Source organism: Monodon monoceros, unplaced genomic scaffold (assembly GCF_005190385.1).
Source record: "Monodon monoceros isolate NGI ecotype Baffin Bay Population unplaced genomic scaffold, NGI_Narwhal_1 Super_Scaffold_18, whole genome shotgun sequence".
NCBI classification, from domain to species: Eukaryota; Metazoa; Chordata; class Mammalia; order Artiodactyla; family Monodontidae; genus Monodon; species Monodon monoceros.
Genome location: NW_021703774.1, coordinates 33,124,505 through 33,140,757, shown reverse-complemented (window position 1 = coordinate 33,140,757; position 16,253 = coordinate 33,124,505). Strand labels below are relative to the sequence as shown.

The window sequence follows — 16,253 nt, the reverse complement described above, 5'->3', positions numbered from 1 at the left end:
TAATATTTAATATATAGTATATTATACTCTGTGATATACTTTTAAATAATAGCCTCATTTACAACTGCAATATTATCTCTCAAAACTTTGCAAAAAAGATATTATCACCATTTTACAAGCGAGAAACTGAGGCCCAGAGAGGTTAAGTGTCTTGCCCAAGGTCATAGATTCACACCCAGGATTCTCTCAGCCTGGTGCCTTCCCACCATGCCTGGAGCCAGACGAAAGAGGTGTCCAAGGTGTCCCTGTGTAGAGAACATTAAAACGTACTGAAATGGTCAAAAATATGGTGCCTGTTATCTGTTTTGCCCTTGAGACACCTTGTATTGCTGTAAAATGATAATTGTCTACAGAAATAGACAATATCTTCCAGTGGACATTTAAAAACAAGCCTCCCAGGCGCCAGCCTATCCCTGATGATATTTTTGCAACATAATTACAGGCAACACCACCAACCCTGAGATCAGTCAGCTGACAGTCTCCTGAAATCCCGCTGTCTCCAGCTAAAATTCAGTAACTGAACAATCACAGTATAGTGCTGTTTAGTGCACGATATGTTATTACATTATCTAAAGATAAAATATTTTAATATGACTCCCAAGAAAATATATGGCTTGATTAAAAAAATTTTTAAGGGCTTCCCTGGTGGCGCAGTGGTTGAGAGTCCGCCTGCCGATGCAGGGGACGCGGATTCGTGCTGCGTTCCGGGAAGATCCCACATGCCGCGGAGCGGCTGGGCCGATGAGCCATGGCCGCTGAGCCTGCGCGTCCGGAGCCTGTGCTCCGCCACGGGAGAGGCCACAACAGTGAGAGGCCCGCGTACCGCAAACAAAAAAAAAACAAAAATAATTTTTTTTTAAAAGCTAGTAAGAAAACCAATTGCAGGGAGTTCCCTGGTGCCCTACTGGTTAGCATTCCCGGCTTTCACTGCTGTGGCCCGGGTTCAGTCCCTGGTCGGGGAACTGAGATCCTGCAAGCTGCGCGGCATGGCACAAAATGCAGGAATGTGAGAACCAATTGGCCAGAGAGAAAAACAATCCTAAACATAATTTGAAAGACTTTATGGCTATATTCATGTTTAGTTAGGTTGGGTTGACTAATATTGTCTAGTTATTTATTGGTGTTTTCTTTTAAAAAGTTAAATGAAAATAATCCCAAATAAGTAAAAATTATGTCATATTCAGACGATAGTATAAGTTCCTTATTTTGAACATACTAGAACAAATTTCTTATTTTGAACATTACAGAAATTATTTTCTCTTAGCTCCTATCAAAGAAATGTTGAGCAAGTAGATAGAAAACCTTGCTTTAAGGGAGCTCCAAATTGTGACCTGCCAGGGACACCCACATGTTTATCCATCCTTGACTCTGCACAGACTATCACATGTGTGACTTTCAAGTACATTACCTAAGTTGTTGACTACCTCACAAATTACTCAGAAATCAAGTATGTATCTGGTTTTTAGGAGTTAGAAATCTGTGGGAAAAGCAACTAAGTCAAATATGAAATATTAACTAAGATTACCAGGCCAAAAATCAAACCAGCCTTCGATACAGGTTCAGGAAGGCGCAGGGGAGAGATGTCACCATTGCCTGAGGTATTCTCAGGGGACCCAATCCCAAGCCTGGAACACAGCCACTGATCTTCTCCCTTGGGACTCCCATGCTATGGAGGACAGAACAGCACATCACGTGCCCACCTAGGCTTCTACATTCTCTATCTTTTGCTTTGCTTAGCATCCAGGTTATCTTTTTCCTGTGTCAGGGTCAAAGATGGTGGCCAGAATCCTCTGGGATACCCCGGGGCATCACTAGAATTCTCCTACTGCTCCAGTGAGGCACAGCTGCCAGCTGCCTTCTCCAATCAAGGCAGATTCTTATTTTTTGAGCTCAATAAGTAAGAGTCATCATGTCCACTTTTGGAATGAGGCAACTCTTAGAAAACATGATGAGGATGCTATACTCTTCTTCTGAGAAGTCACCCTACTTTCCTCACACAGCTTAATTTTAAATATAATAACAAGCACAAGCTTTAGAGGTAGACATAGGTTTGAATCCCAGCTTTCTCAGCTCTTTTGATCCCCAGTTGTCCCTTCTGTAGAATGGGACAGCAATGCCTTCACTGTGGGGCTGTTGAGCACACAGAAGTTTCAATAAACAGAAGCTTTTATTATTATTATACAATGTTGATTAAAACGAGAAGAGAAATACTCAGAATATAGAGTTTGGGATGATATGAAGGAACTAGTGAATTGAGAAGTTAATAGACCTGGACCCACCCTGGATTCTGCTCATTAGTGCCGTGGGTGCAGTTGAAATTGGACAAAGTTGTGCAGTGTGGCAGACCAGCCAGGTTCATAGGTCTCCGTTGGGTAAGTGCACTGTGACCCTGACCCGGCTTCATCTTCAGTGGCCCGAAAACTCATTCCCATCCAGAAGTCATCTCAGGGAGGCTGACTTAGGCCCACAAACTCACAGAGGCCTGTGCGTAAGACCAGATGGTCAGTGGGCCTGACACACATGTAAGCCTGACCAGCACATTCCCTCCCTGGAAGGAAGCTACCCAGGAAAAAGGTGATCAGAAGGTACTCAGAGAGTTGGGAATCTTAACAGAGAAGTTTGTTTTATAACTTGAAAATGTAATGGTGTCAGGCCTTGTTAGTCAGCTGCGGAGTCTCCACAATAGGGACACCTGACAGACAGCCAGATATTCCCTTAAGACTAAGGTGTCTGCCAGACAGAAGCCAGAGATGTGTAGCCACCCTTCTCCTCTCAATGTCTCCTTTCTTTACTTCTAAGACTGACCAACTTCCCTTCAGATCAACACATTTCTTCTTTAGATATGTTCATACTCCAATCAATCTAGTCTTCTGCCTAGGAACCTCTCATTACATGTTGATTTTAGAGTTTAACACAGTATTTCCACGTTCTTGGTGGAGGGGTGGGGGGTTGTCAGTGGGTAACTAAGGGTGGCCTATGGGTACAATAGTCTCTGGCTTGCTCCCCTCTTTCAGAGTTGACAGGTCATAGAAAATTAGAATCATCTGTGTTAGAAGGGAATGCCTTCATTATATAGATGCGACTTTCTCAGTGACACGTTGACAGTTGGGGCCACACACTCAGCTCTTTAAACCAAAAATTCTCCTCTACCCCTTTTCCTATCTTCTTCCCCTGGTTTTATTTGGGGTGGATGGGAGGGTATCCGTGGAAGAAGGCAAATGTGGCAACACAAGCAGTAAAAACTAGGGTATAGTGTTTTCCCTGGATACTCCCAGGCTCAAAGCTAGCTGCAGACTATTGGGTACAAGCCCGCAGAGGAGTGATTGACACATTGCCCTTTGAGCCCACCAGCCTCTCTCTAGAGGGTTTCCTAGGGCACCTTGCTGCGGAAACTTCTGGCTGAATGCTTAGCTGGGTCACAGGCATTCCTGTGCTTCTGCTTCCTGTGCCCAAAGCAATCACCACAAAGTTATGATTACTTAAGTGAATCTGGAGTTTGGGGCTTAGGGACAGCTGCAGCCCCATGGCCTGACCCTTCTCTGGGTCCATCCCTCCCATCCGTGCTCCTGGGCCACGTGCTGTATCACTTCAGTCTCCATTTCATGTTACAAAGCATTTTTCCACCTTCTTCCTAGCACAGGGGTGGAGGCTATGGAGATTATATAAACTTTCTCTTTTTTTTTTTTTTTTGCCACGCAGTGCAGCTTGCAGGATCTCTTAGTTCCCCAACCAGGGACTGAACACAGGCCACAGCAGTGAGAGTGCCAAGTCCTAACCACTGGATCACCAGGGAATTCCCTAAACTCTTTCTCTTCTATTTGAAGTCAAGCTCCCAAGTTCTTAGGCGATTTCCTAGTGCTGGGTCACTTCTTTAATAAATATTTATTGAAATCATATGGTAGTCATCACCAACCTGAAATTAGTGATGTAATAAGCTATACACCACCTCCTTTAGGTAGGGCTCTTGCCAAAAACGTTTTTCCAGAATCTAATCTTGAGAAAACAATCAGACAACCTAGAATACGGATTGACAACCCAGACTCTCTACAATACAACTCTTTAAAAAGAAAGTCAGTGTTATGAAAAGCAAAAAAAATGGCAAGGGATTACTGTAGATTAAAGCTCTCCAATAGAACCGTCAGTGATAAGGAAAACAGTCCACGTCTGAGCTGTTCAATATAGTGGCCACTATTACATGTGGCAACTGAGCACTTGAAACGTGGCCAGTGTGACTGATGAGCCGATTTTAAATTTATTTAATTTCCATTAATGTGAATATAAATAACCACGTATGGCTACTGGCTCCTGTATTGGACACAGCATAGTTCTACATTAAAAAAAGACTAAAGAAACAAAACGACCAAATGCAATGCATGAACTTTTATTGGATCCTGGATCAGAGGAAGGGAAGTGAGAAAAAAATATTTCAAGGGATATAGATAAATGTGAATTTTTTATGATATTATTGAGCTAAAGTTAATTTTTTTAGGTGTGATAAGGGTAATGGTATTGTTACCGAGCCCGAGCTCCTACTGCTTGCGCACAACAGGCCGATAAGTGGAGAGCTGAGTTCTTGGGGCACGGAATAGCGGCTATGTTTGGAAAGCCAGATGACCAAGAAGATGATGGACTAGTGTTCCAAAGAACCACCTTACCCTAGGTAGAATTCAGGCTTCTTTTATACTAACAGAGAAAGTGGTGTGGTTGGTTGTTGAAATGTCTTGGTGTTGGTGATGTAATCCTTTGTGCTTGCAGCTGTCCACATAGGTCAGATCACCATGTTTCTATAAACCTCCAACAGGACAAATGTTATTCTCTGTTCTGCAACTTTTTATCTCTATATGAACGGAAAAGTGTTATACTTACTTTTAAAGGTCAGAGCCTGGACTTCCCTGGTGGCAGAAGTGGTTAAGAATCTGCCTGCCAATGCGGGGGACACGGGTTCAAGCTCTGGTCCAGGAAGATCCCACATGTCACGGAGCAACTAAGCCCGTGCGCCACAACTACGGAGCCTGTGTGTGCTCTAGAGCCCGCGAGCCACAACTATTGAGCCCACGTGCCACAACTACTAAAGCCCATGTGCCTAGAGCCCGTGCTGTGCAACAAGAGAAGCCACTGCAATGAGAAGCCCACGCACCACAACTACAGAAAGCCCGCACACAGCAACGAAGACCCAATGCAGCCAAAAATAAATAAATAAATTTATTTTAAAAATAAATAAATAAAGGTCTGAGCCTTGAGAATGCACTATCCTGTATATTTCAGGTGATAGGCAACATTCTTAACTTACAGCAAAAGTAACAGAATACAAAGGTTAAAGTAAAAGAAACAGATCTAATATGGAGTCAGATTTGTTCTTCCTTATACAGTATTTTGGTTTTATAGGAGAATTTAATTATTAGGGCCTATGTACTAAAGTATTTAGGGATGAAGTGTGTGCTACTTACTTTCAAAAGGTTTGATATGTATACACAAAGAGACAAAGCAGATGAGGCAAAATGTCAGTAATTGAAAATCCAGCTTTAGGACATACTGATATACATTATACTCTTCTTTTAACATTTCTATGGGTTTGAAATTTTTAAAAAAAAAAAGTGGGAAGTAAAAAGGAGAGAGGCAGGCACCAATTGGAAGTGTGATGGTAACAGAGCAAGGCTGACCACTTCCCCAGCTTCCAAAAAGCTGTGTTCCAAACATGTACCTGTAAATCTGTTGTTGGCACTCTGAATGTGCTTTCCCTCTCTCTTATTTATGACTGTCTATCTGGGAGACTGAAGCTTACTATCGAAGAAATACAATACCCCTACCCCCACCAAAGGAATTGTCACTCCTTTAATAGAAACTCTGTGACTTGGGGGGATACCAGGAACTTGCTAATCTTCCCTCTTAAATCCTCACTCTTCACACTTCTGATTTGGCAAACTTAAAGTAGCTCCTCTTACAGACAACCGGGGCCAAAGCCAAAATTTTGTATTTGAAATTCTTGTTTACTTTGCAATGTACTATTTGCATATAAGTTAAATAATTTTAAATTGGTCACACAGTTAAAGGAACACAGATCAAACCGATTGTAAATGCTCCAGGTGATGAATAAGGGTTGCAATAATAAGGGAAATATTCCTAAATCGGTTGATGCATAAGTCAGGCTTTAAAGCAGCATTTCTCAAAGTGGAATCTGGTCTGGGTATCACCTCAGTACTTGACAAAAAGGCAGATTCCCCTGGGTCCTACCACAGCCCTGCAGAGTCAGAATGTTCATATTTAACAAGCATCCCCAGGTAATTCTTATGCACACTAAAGTTTGAGAACCCAAAGTATGGTAAGATTTAGGTGTGTGAAAAGAAGCCTGAAGGGTATTCTGATAGGTGAAGCACCCCGAGCGAAGATACAAAGTAAAAAATGAAATTGGGCTTTTAAAGAGCAGAAGGAACATCACCTTTTGGAGGGGGAAAATTCCCGTTTGAGATCAGGTGAGATAGAGTTGTTAGGTAGGGTGGGGCTTTGGACACCAATTCAGGAAGGTTGGACAATTTTTGGATAATTGGTAGACAATGAAGGAACAATGATGTTTTAGGAAAATCATCCTGAGTGGTTGTACAGGATGCACTGAAGATTTTAAAACACTAAAATCAGGGAGATCAATAAACAGGTTTCTGAAGATGATCCAGGTGCGAATAATGAAAGCCTGAACATGAAAGTGGCACTGGATACAAAGCATAAAGATGGGTGGGAGAAATGTCTTTGAAGGAAGGATCAGTAGGATGTGGTGACTGACTTTTTAAAAGGGAGGGGCTGTAGAGGAATGTGTGTAAGAGGAAATATTAATAATGCTCACTACTACACACTACTATATATAAAATAGATAACTAATAAGGACCTACTGTATAGCACAGGGAACTCTACTCAATACTCTGTAATGACCTATATGGGAAAAGAATCTAAAAAAGAGTAGATATGTGTATATGTGTAACTGATTCACTTTGCTGTGCACCTGAAACTAACACAACACTGTAAATCAACTATACTCCAATAAAATTTTTTTTAAATGCTCAAGGTCTACAAGCAAAAACAAAAACCTAATAACAAAGTTTTAAAATTGGCTAAGGAGTTGAATAGATTTTTCTCCAAAGAAGACATACAAATGGCCAAAAAATACATGAAAAAACGTTGAATGTCACTAATCATCAGGGAAATACAAATCAAAACCACAATGAGATATCACTTCACACCTATCAGGATGGCTATTATTAAAAAAAAAAAAAAGACAACAAGTGTTGGCGAGGATGTGGAGAAATTGGAACCCTTGTACACTGTTGGTTGGAATGCAAAATGTTGCAGCCACTATGGAAAACAGTATGAAGTTTCCTCAAAAAACTAAAAATAGAACTATCATATGATCCAACAATCCGATTTCTGGGAATTTATCCAAGAGAATTGAAATCAGGATCTCAAAGAGATGTTGGCACTTCCATGTCCATTGCAGCACTATTTACAATAGCCAGGATAAGGAAGCAACCTAAATGTCTATCAAATGATGAGTTTAAAAAGTAGTATATGCATACAGTAGAATATTATTCAGCCATTACAAAGAAGGAAATTCTGCAATAAGCGACAACATAGATGAACCTTAAAGACATTATGCTAAGTGTAATACCCAAGTCACAGAAAGACAACTACTGCATGATTCCACTCATACGAGGTATCTAAAATAGTCAAATTTATAGAGTCAAAGAGTGGAAGAAATAGTGGTTGCTAAGAGCTGGGGGGAGGGGGAAATGGGGAGTTACTAATCAATGGGCTTAAGGTTCAGTTAAGCAAGATGAATAAATTCTAGAGCTCTGCTGTACAACAGTGTACCTCTCTTGCACACTTAAAATTTTGTATTTTTTGTATTGTATTGAATACTTTAAAACTTAAGAGGTAGATCTCATGTTAAGTGTTCCTACCACAATAAAATAAAAATGTTCAGGTCTGAAGCCTGAGTGAAAGGAAGAAATGATGAGGCCAGTGACAGAAATAGCTGTTTTTGTGGTGATGCAGTGAGAGGGAGGCTCTGGCAGGACAGCCAAATGGAGGCACCCTTATAGCAGTTGAACAGAACTGATCGGAGATAAAGATATAAATAAAATTTAGACAAAGAGAAATTTGAAGCCAAGGCAATTCACTAAAGTAAAAAGTTTAAAGAATGATCAGCTCAAGGAACAAGACTCAAGCCTTAGGAAATTCTTAGGGAGTGATGGGATGGAAGGAAACCATGAAAGAAAAAGGCGATCATCACAGAAGTAGGAGGATAAACAAGAAAAAGTGTCACAGAAGCCGCGTGAGAAACAAATTTCAAGGAGTGGTCAACTATGTTAAAGCCAATGGGAATTGAGAAAAGACCATTGGAAAAGGGAACTGAGACATTCGGAAAAGATGAGTAGCCTAGCCTGAACTTCCTTACCTGGGTAACAAATATTTTGGGCTAAATACATTCATTGTGAACCGTGCTGATGTTCTCTCCTCACAGAACGTAAGAGGTAGCCTATCAAGAGATCTAACCGGGGCTGTTTTCCCATTGCCCTGTTGCTTTTACTTCTATTCCTGGGAAAAGTATAGAAAATGGAACTTATTTTCTTCGCCGTGAAGCTCATGTCCCCTTAACTGCTACCTAAAGGGCAGGCAGGTCAGAAAAGTTACAGGCTAAAATATTAAAAGTATCTGCAAAACTGTAGTTTAATCGTTATTCATGAGCAACAGCAACAACTGGAGGAGGGCTGCCAGTGTACTCCAATTAGCTTCCAGCCCAAATGATGTGATGACTAGAGATTGTGGAAGTGAGGATAAGGAACCGTCTGTTGTTTTCTGTCTATCTTTACTGCAGTAGCTAGTTATTAAATATTAATAACTAACATTTAACGACATGGGTTTTCCTAAGAGTCAGCCTTTTAATCTGTCCTTGAGTTTGACTGATATTGGGTCTTTGGGGGAAAATATAAGAGCTAGGCTTCATAATGTTCACAAGATCCTGGATATGTCCATCCAACTGAAAGAATAGGAAATAGATTTGGAGCATGAGGGATGAGGCTTGAGCTTTTATTAGTGGAATAATGTATGGCATCTATGGAATAATTTTTAATCTTAGCTCCATAAAACTTTTAAAGATAGTGAGAAATCTATCTGGGGACGGATTTAGGCAGGTGAAATCATGTCGAACAAATCGCTTCTGAAGGATCTTCTCTATTCCAGAATTATTTTAAAATAAGATTCCAAACGGTTGAAACGATTTGAAACTTTGCGTAGTTTTTTAAAAAAGAAAAATAGTGCATTAACTACACTTCCCAGGAGGCCAGGCGGGCGAGTCTCCTCACTCGCCTACTTCTCTTCACCGCGAGGTAAGATGGGAAATGTAGTGCCCCAAGCAACGCTGCACGTGACGCACGCGGAGGAAGGCGAGAGGGACTGCTCCGCCTGGTGCGGTATGGGGTCCGGGGAGTCTAGTTGTGAACGTCTTTTTCCCCAGAATTTGGTTTTTGCAGTGGGGGGAGGGCCCCCATCTTCTCCCTGACCGTGAAATGAGCTGGCCTGGGTTCATTTGCCCGCCGGAGCAACTCCGGGGAAGTCCCGGTGGGTGAGACACCGTGGTGCCTCATCCAGTTTCTCGGTAGCCGGGCGGGGAGGGGAAGAAGGTGAGAACAGCAGGGGGCTAGCAGCTTGCGCCCTGCGCCCCACCCAGGCTGCGGCCGCCCGGGGAGGAAGCGCGTATAGGTTGAGTGCGAAGTTTCCTTTTTGGCTTTCTCGTCAGAGAAGCCCCAACGGGCGGTTCGGCGGGAATGCCAAACTTCAGTTTGAGCGGGGTCGCGAGCCAAAGGGTTTAAAATAAGTTACTCCCCCCACTTCCCGCCGCCGTATAACGTCCATCCCGCTAGCCATGGGCAGCCGCGATCACCTGTTCAAAGTGCTGGTGGTGGGTGACGCCGCAGTGGGTAAGACGTCCTTGGTGCAGCGATATTCCCAGGACAGCTTCAGCAAACACTACAAGTCCACGGTGGGAGGTGAGACGTCGCTGCGGGGGCGGGGTAGACGAGAGGCCGGGATCACGGGACTTGAGCCGCGGACTCAAGTGGGGTGGGGAACGGGGGATTTGGTGTCTTTGGGTCCTTCCCCGGGCCTGGCAATAGGTGTCTGTGTTCCTGAAGGGAGGCATGCTGGTGTTTGATTTGCATGCCTCTCTTGGGTTTCCCCCAATTAAGTTTTCCCAGCCTGAGCTGATTGTCTGGAAAGAGAGCAAAACTGTGACGATGGGAAATGAGGGCGGGTGGATGAGAAAATGAGCGATTGCTGCGTTTCGCTAGGGAACTCAGGTCTCCTCCTGCAGCCTTCCTAGCGGTCACAGGCACATCTCTGAGATCAGGAGAAGCAGCTGAGACCCTCTGGAGCGCCTGGTTAGGTACCAGTTGGGGCTGTTGTCCTGCCTCTCACGGGAGTTACAGACAGCTGTTGATGGAACAGAAAGGTGTTTAACCTGGCCTCATGGAGCCTAGCTTTGTTATGGAAATACCTGCATGGGAGGGCCCCTTGGCCACACAATCAGATGCTTATCAGGGCTGAAGAGCTGTGTGTTTTTTGTCCATCGATTGCTTAAATAAAGACTAGGAATTCTTCCTAGTGTAAAATATACCACTTTTCTGACCTATCTTCCCACACACACACACCGTTTTCTCTCAAACTGGGGAGATGAAGGAGGCAGGGAAGACCAAGGGTTAATTCCTTTCTTTCCAGTTTGGCCTTTGGACTCAACTGTCTTTTCAGAAGTAGAAAAATGCCTTCTAATTAGAAGTTTAGATGGGAAGAGCTGGTGAAGAGGGAAAGTAACAAACATTTATTTATCTCCATTAAAAGAACATTTTTTAAGGAAAAAAATTGCAGTAATGTAAGTTTTGAAATTGTGTGCTAGTGTTCATTCTGGAATTTTTTTTAATTAACGTGCATTTACATTTGCAGTTAAAACACCCTCCTTAAGAACATTCATCAAGGGCTTCCCTGGTGGTGCAGTGGTTGAGAGTCCACCTGCCGATGCAGGGGACACGGGTTCGTGCCCCGGTCTGGGAAGATCCCACACGCCGCGGAGCGGCTGGGCCCGTGAGCCATGGCCGCTGAGGCTGCGCGTCCGGAGCCTGTGCTCCGCAGTGGGAGAGGCCACAACAGTGAGAGGCCCGCATACCGCAAAAAAAAAAAGAGCATTCATCAAAATTAAAGGTTTAAAGTTACAAACAAACAAACAAACAAAAGTTTCAAAGATTGTTTCCTGACCATTCTGCCCCACACTGCTCAATAATATGAGGGTCCCTATTTCATGGATTTGGTTTAAAAGTATCCCACTAATTTTTAGCAATTGTTGTAGTTTTCCTTTAGTAGAGAATATAATTGACTGGCTAATTTTTTGTTCAGTGTTTATTCTTAATTTTTCCTAGCTTTTATTTCTGTCATAGACGTGGAGAAATGTATTTCCAAATCTCAGAAATTATCCTGTTGCTGTCCTTATCAAAAGCTCTCCCCCGCAGCCTTAAGTCATGGACTCAGCATCTACAGATGTGGCAGTAGATTCCAGCAGTGCTCTTAAGCATCATCCATGGAGTATCTTCTTCCTGGTGAATCCTCTGGGACCTTTTCACTTTATCCCATTCCTGCCCAAGATAATTCCTACGGCCTTATGGAGAATGTAGAATTCCCTGAGGGTGTGTTTTTCTCATAATACAGTTGGACTAGAAACCAACACTGAAATGTGGAAGATGCAAAAGCCAACCCACTTACCTCATTTCCCTCTTCTACCCCATCATCCCTTCCCTGAGAAAACCCCCTAAATCTCCCAGAAACTGTTTAACCTGAGATTAGGAGTTGTTTTTATAATTACTCCCATCCTCCTATCCCCAGCCTTAGAGACAAGTAGGATCAAATACATTGGTTTGATGAGAGAGTAAAAGCTGGAGATGCCTTCGGAGATGCATGTGAATTACCTGTCCCACACTTAATACATGAGTGTGGGCTCATCTCAGTCCATTGAGGGCTTAAAAGTAACCAAACAAATAAATAATGAATGAATGAATGGGATTAGAGTTGTGTGTCTCTAGGGTTGTAATTGCATATTTGATATGACTTTGTGGATTTTTTAAGGTAAATTTAATTCAAGTATATTATACATAAATTTTCAGTGGATTTTGCTCTGAAGGTTCTCCAGTGGTCTGACTCAGAGATGGTGCGCCTCCAGCTGTGGGATATTGCAGGTAGGATGGATAAGACTGGACAAGAACAAGGAAGACATTTTGGTTTAACCAACAAGCTCTCGGAGAAAAAGTGGGACAGGGAAACCAAAAGTTTTTTCCTGAAGCTGGAATGATTGAACTGCTCTGAGGACGTATAAGCTGAATAGATGTAGAGCTTTTGTAGATGTTTTCTGTAGATGTTTTGCCCTGAATAAATGTAGAGCAGTCTCTGTGTGGGTGAGGGTCTGGCAAAGTAGTGAACTGTCCAGACTGTAGGTAGGTGCTCCCACAGCAGGGGGAGGGGGTGCTCTTTCTAGGTTTTCAGCTGACCTTGGTGAGAAACAAGAAAAGAGAAGACAATAATAATAATAGCTAATCCTTATTTATTACGTGCCAAGCACTTTTCTGAGCATTTTAGATTCACCGACTCATTATTAATCCTTACAACTATCCTATGATAAAAAGCTACTGCTTGCTTCCCCACTTTACAGATGCTCAGTCTGAAGCACCGAAAGCTTGACTTGTCTGAAGTCACATAGATAGTAAATGACAGAGCAGGGGTTTGGAATTGGGTGATCTGGGCGCAGAATCTGGACTCACCCACTACGCATACTGCCCTCTCTCCCACAATGAAGATGGAAAGGGCAGGGTGTCAGGGAGGGTTCCAAGGCTGGCTCTCAGGATCACCTTCTCAAGAACTGTCTCCTTACTTCCCAGGGCAGGAGCGCTTCACCTCTATGACCCGACTTTACTATCGGGATGCCTCTGCCTGTGTTATTATGTTTGATGTTACCAACGCCACTACCTTCAGCAACAGCCAAAGATGGAAACAGGACCTGGACAGCAAGCTCACACTGCCTAATGGAGAGCCGGTGCCCTGCCTGCTCTTAGCCAACAAGGTACGTGGTCGATATTGGAAAATGGCCCCCGGCCTCAATCCGTGGTCAGAGAGTAAGCGTGTCTAAAATGCACTCTGACTGTGGGTATCCACTTGCCCTTCTCTACCTCCTTTCAAGAGATGTTGAGACTTTCTTTGGGAAGAATGTTGGCTGTAGATTTCAGATGCTGCTGTTCTAGCCATGGGTGGAACTGTTTTAAATCCACACGTATCCGAGCAATGTTTCTATTCCCAGGAAGTTTATGGTGTTGCCTTTTATTTATTTTCTTTGCCAGTGTGATCTGTCCCCTTGGGCAGTGAGCCGAGACCAGGTTGACCGGTTCAGTAAAGAGAATGGTTTCACAGGTTGGACAGAAACATCAGTCAAGGAGAACAAAAATATTAATGAGGCCATGAGGTGAGTAGCTCATACTGTTCTAGGGATAGGCACACAGATTTACCCATCTTCCACTGCAGCCCCTTGGACCTTCTTTCCTTGTTTCTGAGCAAACAAGAACAGACTGAGCCACTGGAATGCCAGCTCCTGAAGGTCAGGGATGCTGTCTTCTCTCCTGAGATAACTGGGGACAAAGGGGCATTTAAACCTTGTGGCTTTACTGAGTGCCATCTGGTGACAAGACAGATAATATCTGCCGTTTCTCCATCCAGCTTCTCAGGCTTGTTTCTTATTTGTTTTCTAGAGTCCTCATTGAGAAGATGATGAGCAATTCCAGAGAAGATACGTCTTTGTCCACCCAAGGGAACTACATCAACCTGCAGACCAAGCCCTCTTCCAGCTGGGCCTGCTGCTAGTAGCGTTTGGCTTGTTTTCCCTCCCAGTTCTAGGAGATCCTTCTCTTCCCTTTGGTTGCCCACCCAGCAGTTTTACTAAGTACATTTGAACCGTCTGCTGCTGACGGTCCAGCAAGGAGGGCCATCATCACTAAGAAAAGACGCATGGGACCCATGGGCGTTTCTGCTGCCTCTGCTGCAAGTTGCCTGTCACTTGCTGCTGGCTCACGGGGCCCAGTCAGTGCCTTCTGTCCAAAAGAGATCATCTCATCTCTCAATTTGTGATCTGGGATTTTGTGGGAAGGATTAGAAGTCAGCATCTGTGTTTTACAGATCATAATTCTCACCTACTTTTGAGCATATTTTTCCATTTAATGTATATTGATATCTCAATCTGATAGGACTTCAGACTGCGAGGAAAATGAGATCAAAGGTCATTTCCCAAATTCCTTGTTGATCATTGCTTTCAGATTCTTTCTGTCTTGGACTTTGAATTTAAACACCTGATTCTGAGATACAGGAGAAGTGGGGCTGGATATCTATGGGTTTAGGGCTACTGGAGGTAAATGAAAGGCCCCTCACTATTTCTTTAAGCTTCTCAAGTCATATTAGCTTTCTTTTGTCTTGGTTTTAAAAATAGTTAACCTTTTAAATGATCTGTCTTTGGTTAGAGCGATTCTTTCCCCAAAAAATTAATTCTCACTTTAAGGTTTTCTAGTGTCTCTCTCCCAGCGGGATGGGGACAGGGTTTGCAGGTTGATGCCTTGCCACGTAATGCTGCAAGTGACATCAGTTGGCCGTGGTACCCTGAACTAGGTCTATTCCTCACAGCTCTGGGAGTCTGAATGGAAGAAGAGGGTCAGGTTAACAGAACAAAATCCTATGGGACAACTTGCTTAGGAGCACTTTGGGTGTCTAGCACTTAACAGCCATAGAAAATAAATATTATGTATAGACCTTTGCCTGGGGATGGAGAGTAGATAGACAGAAAATCATTAGGTAATTTAAGTGCTAAATTGGGTGGAGTTTTTAGTATCAAATCACTTCTAGACAGTTTAATTTGTTAAATTCTCACAGGATGGTGATTTATAACCTGCCCAAAGTTATGAATATTCTCAGTGAGCTCAGGCTTAGAGCTCTTTGAGAGACACTTACCTAAATAAGTGTTCTAAGTCAGTGGTTCCCAAATCTGACTAATGAGAACCACCTGGGAAGTTTGTTTAACGATTTTAAAATAAAATGTTTTAAGATTTCTGTTTCCCAACCTCAAACCTACTGAACCAAAATGTCCAGGGATGAAGCTTGGGGATTTGTTGTTGTTGTTTTTCAGAGTTTCCCAGGCAATTCTGATCAGCCCGGTTTGGAAACCCTTGCTGGAGAACGTGGTAAAGATGCAGAGACCCAGGCCTTCCCTGGGCTTCTGTAGGCTCCATTAATTCTCCAGGTGATTTTGACACACACCAGACTTTGGAAAGCACTGTCCTAAGAGAGATCAGAGGCCAAATATCAGAGCCTTCGGTGGTTTGTTTGTTTTTAATGCCAGTTGTTATAAATTTTGCAGTCTTCTGAGACCTTCAGGTTCTCTTGTATTACTCTTTCCAGGTAGGGTTTTTATTACAATGATTCTGAAAATAATAGTGGAATAACAAGTTCTCTATGAAAATAAAATTGATTTTTATTCACTGGTTCGAACCCCTGAAAAATCACAAATAAATGGGAAATAAGTATTGTATTGATAGTAGTTATTGGCCTTCAATGTGACTTTGTTATTTTATACTGATAGAGTATTGTGGAAATGGAGACTTTATTTTTTAAATACCTTCTTTAAAAATGAAGGTTATTTTTTAAATACCTTCTTTAGAAATGAAGGTAAGGGCTTCCCTGGTGGCGCAGTGGTTGAGAGTCCGCCTGCCGATGCAGGCGACACGGGTTCGTGCCCCGGTCCGGGAAGATCCCACATGCCGCGGAGCGGCTGGGCCCGTGAGCCATGGCCGCTGAGCCTACGCGTCCGGAGCCTGTGCTCCGCAATGGGAGAGGCCACAACAGTGAGAGGCCCGCATACCGCAAAAAAAAAAAAAAAAAGAAGGTAAGTGTTATTCTGTTTATCTATTAATTTACCAGTACTGATCGCCTCATTCCAATTCAGAACTTGATGTAACTTCTCAAATACTGCAATGGTGACCATTTAAAAAACTTGAATATGCTTTCTTTTCCTACTTGCTGACTGAGGATATTCCTGCCTTTTCAAGCATTGCTAGAGGCTGGCCTGCCAGCCCTTCTGGTTTTTCTCTCTCAGTTGGTCAACGTTATGGCCCTGAAACTAATTAAAGAAGAAAGTGAAA

At 43.0% G+C, this 16,253-nt stretch overlaps 1 protein-coding gene across 3 annotated transcripts; it reads left to right on the top strand.

The window, feature by feature from the left end:
- The first annotated feature begins 9,312 nt into the window (after positions 1 to 9,312).
- Positions 9,313 to 15,791, top strand: RAB29 (RAB29, member RAS oncogene family). 3 transcript variants are annotated; one of them, XM_029230519.1, is made up of 5 exons: positions 9,313 to 10,034; positions 12,192 to 12,263; positions 12,960 to 13,141; positions 13,416 to 13,537; positions 13,821 to 14,258. In XM_029230519.1, exons 1-5 carry the CDS (start codon positions 9,911 to 9,913, stop codon positions 13,930 to 13,932), a joined length of 612 nt encoding a protein of 203 aa, XP_029086352.1. In that variant the 5' UTR covers positions 9,313 to 9,910; the 3' UTR covers positions 13,933 to 14,258. The 3 variants fall into 3 exon arrangements, with proteins under 3 accessions (XP_029086352.1, XP_029086354.1, XP_029086353.1); XM_029230521.1 differs by having other exon boundaries at positions 9,425 to 9,453; positions 13,821 to 15,791; XM_029230520.1 differs by lacking the exon at positions 9,313 to 10,034 and adding an exon at positions 11,178 to 11,630 and having other exon boundaries at positions 13,821 to 15,791.
- Positions 15,792 to 16,253: the final 462 nt, after the last annotated feature.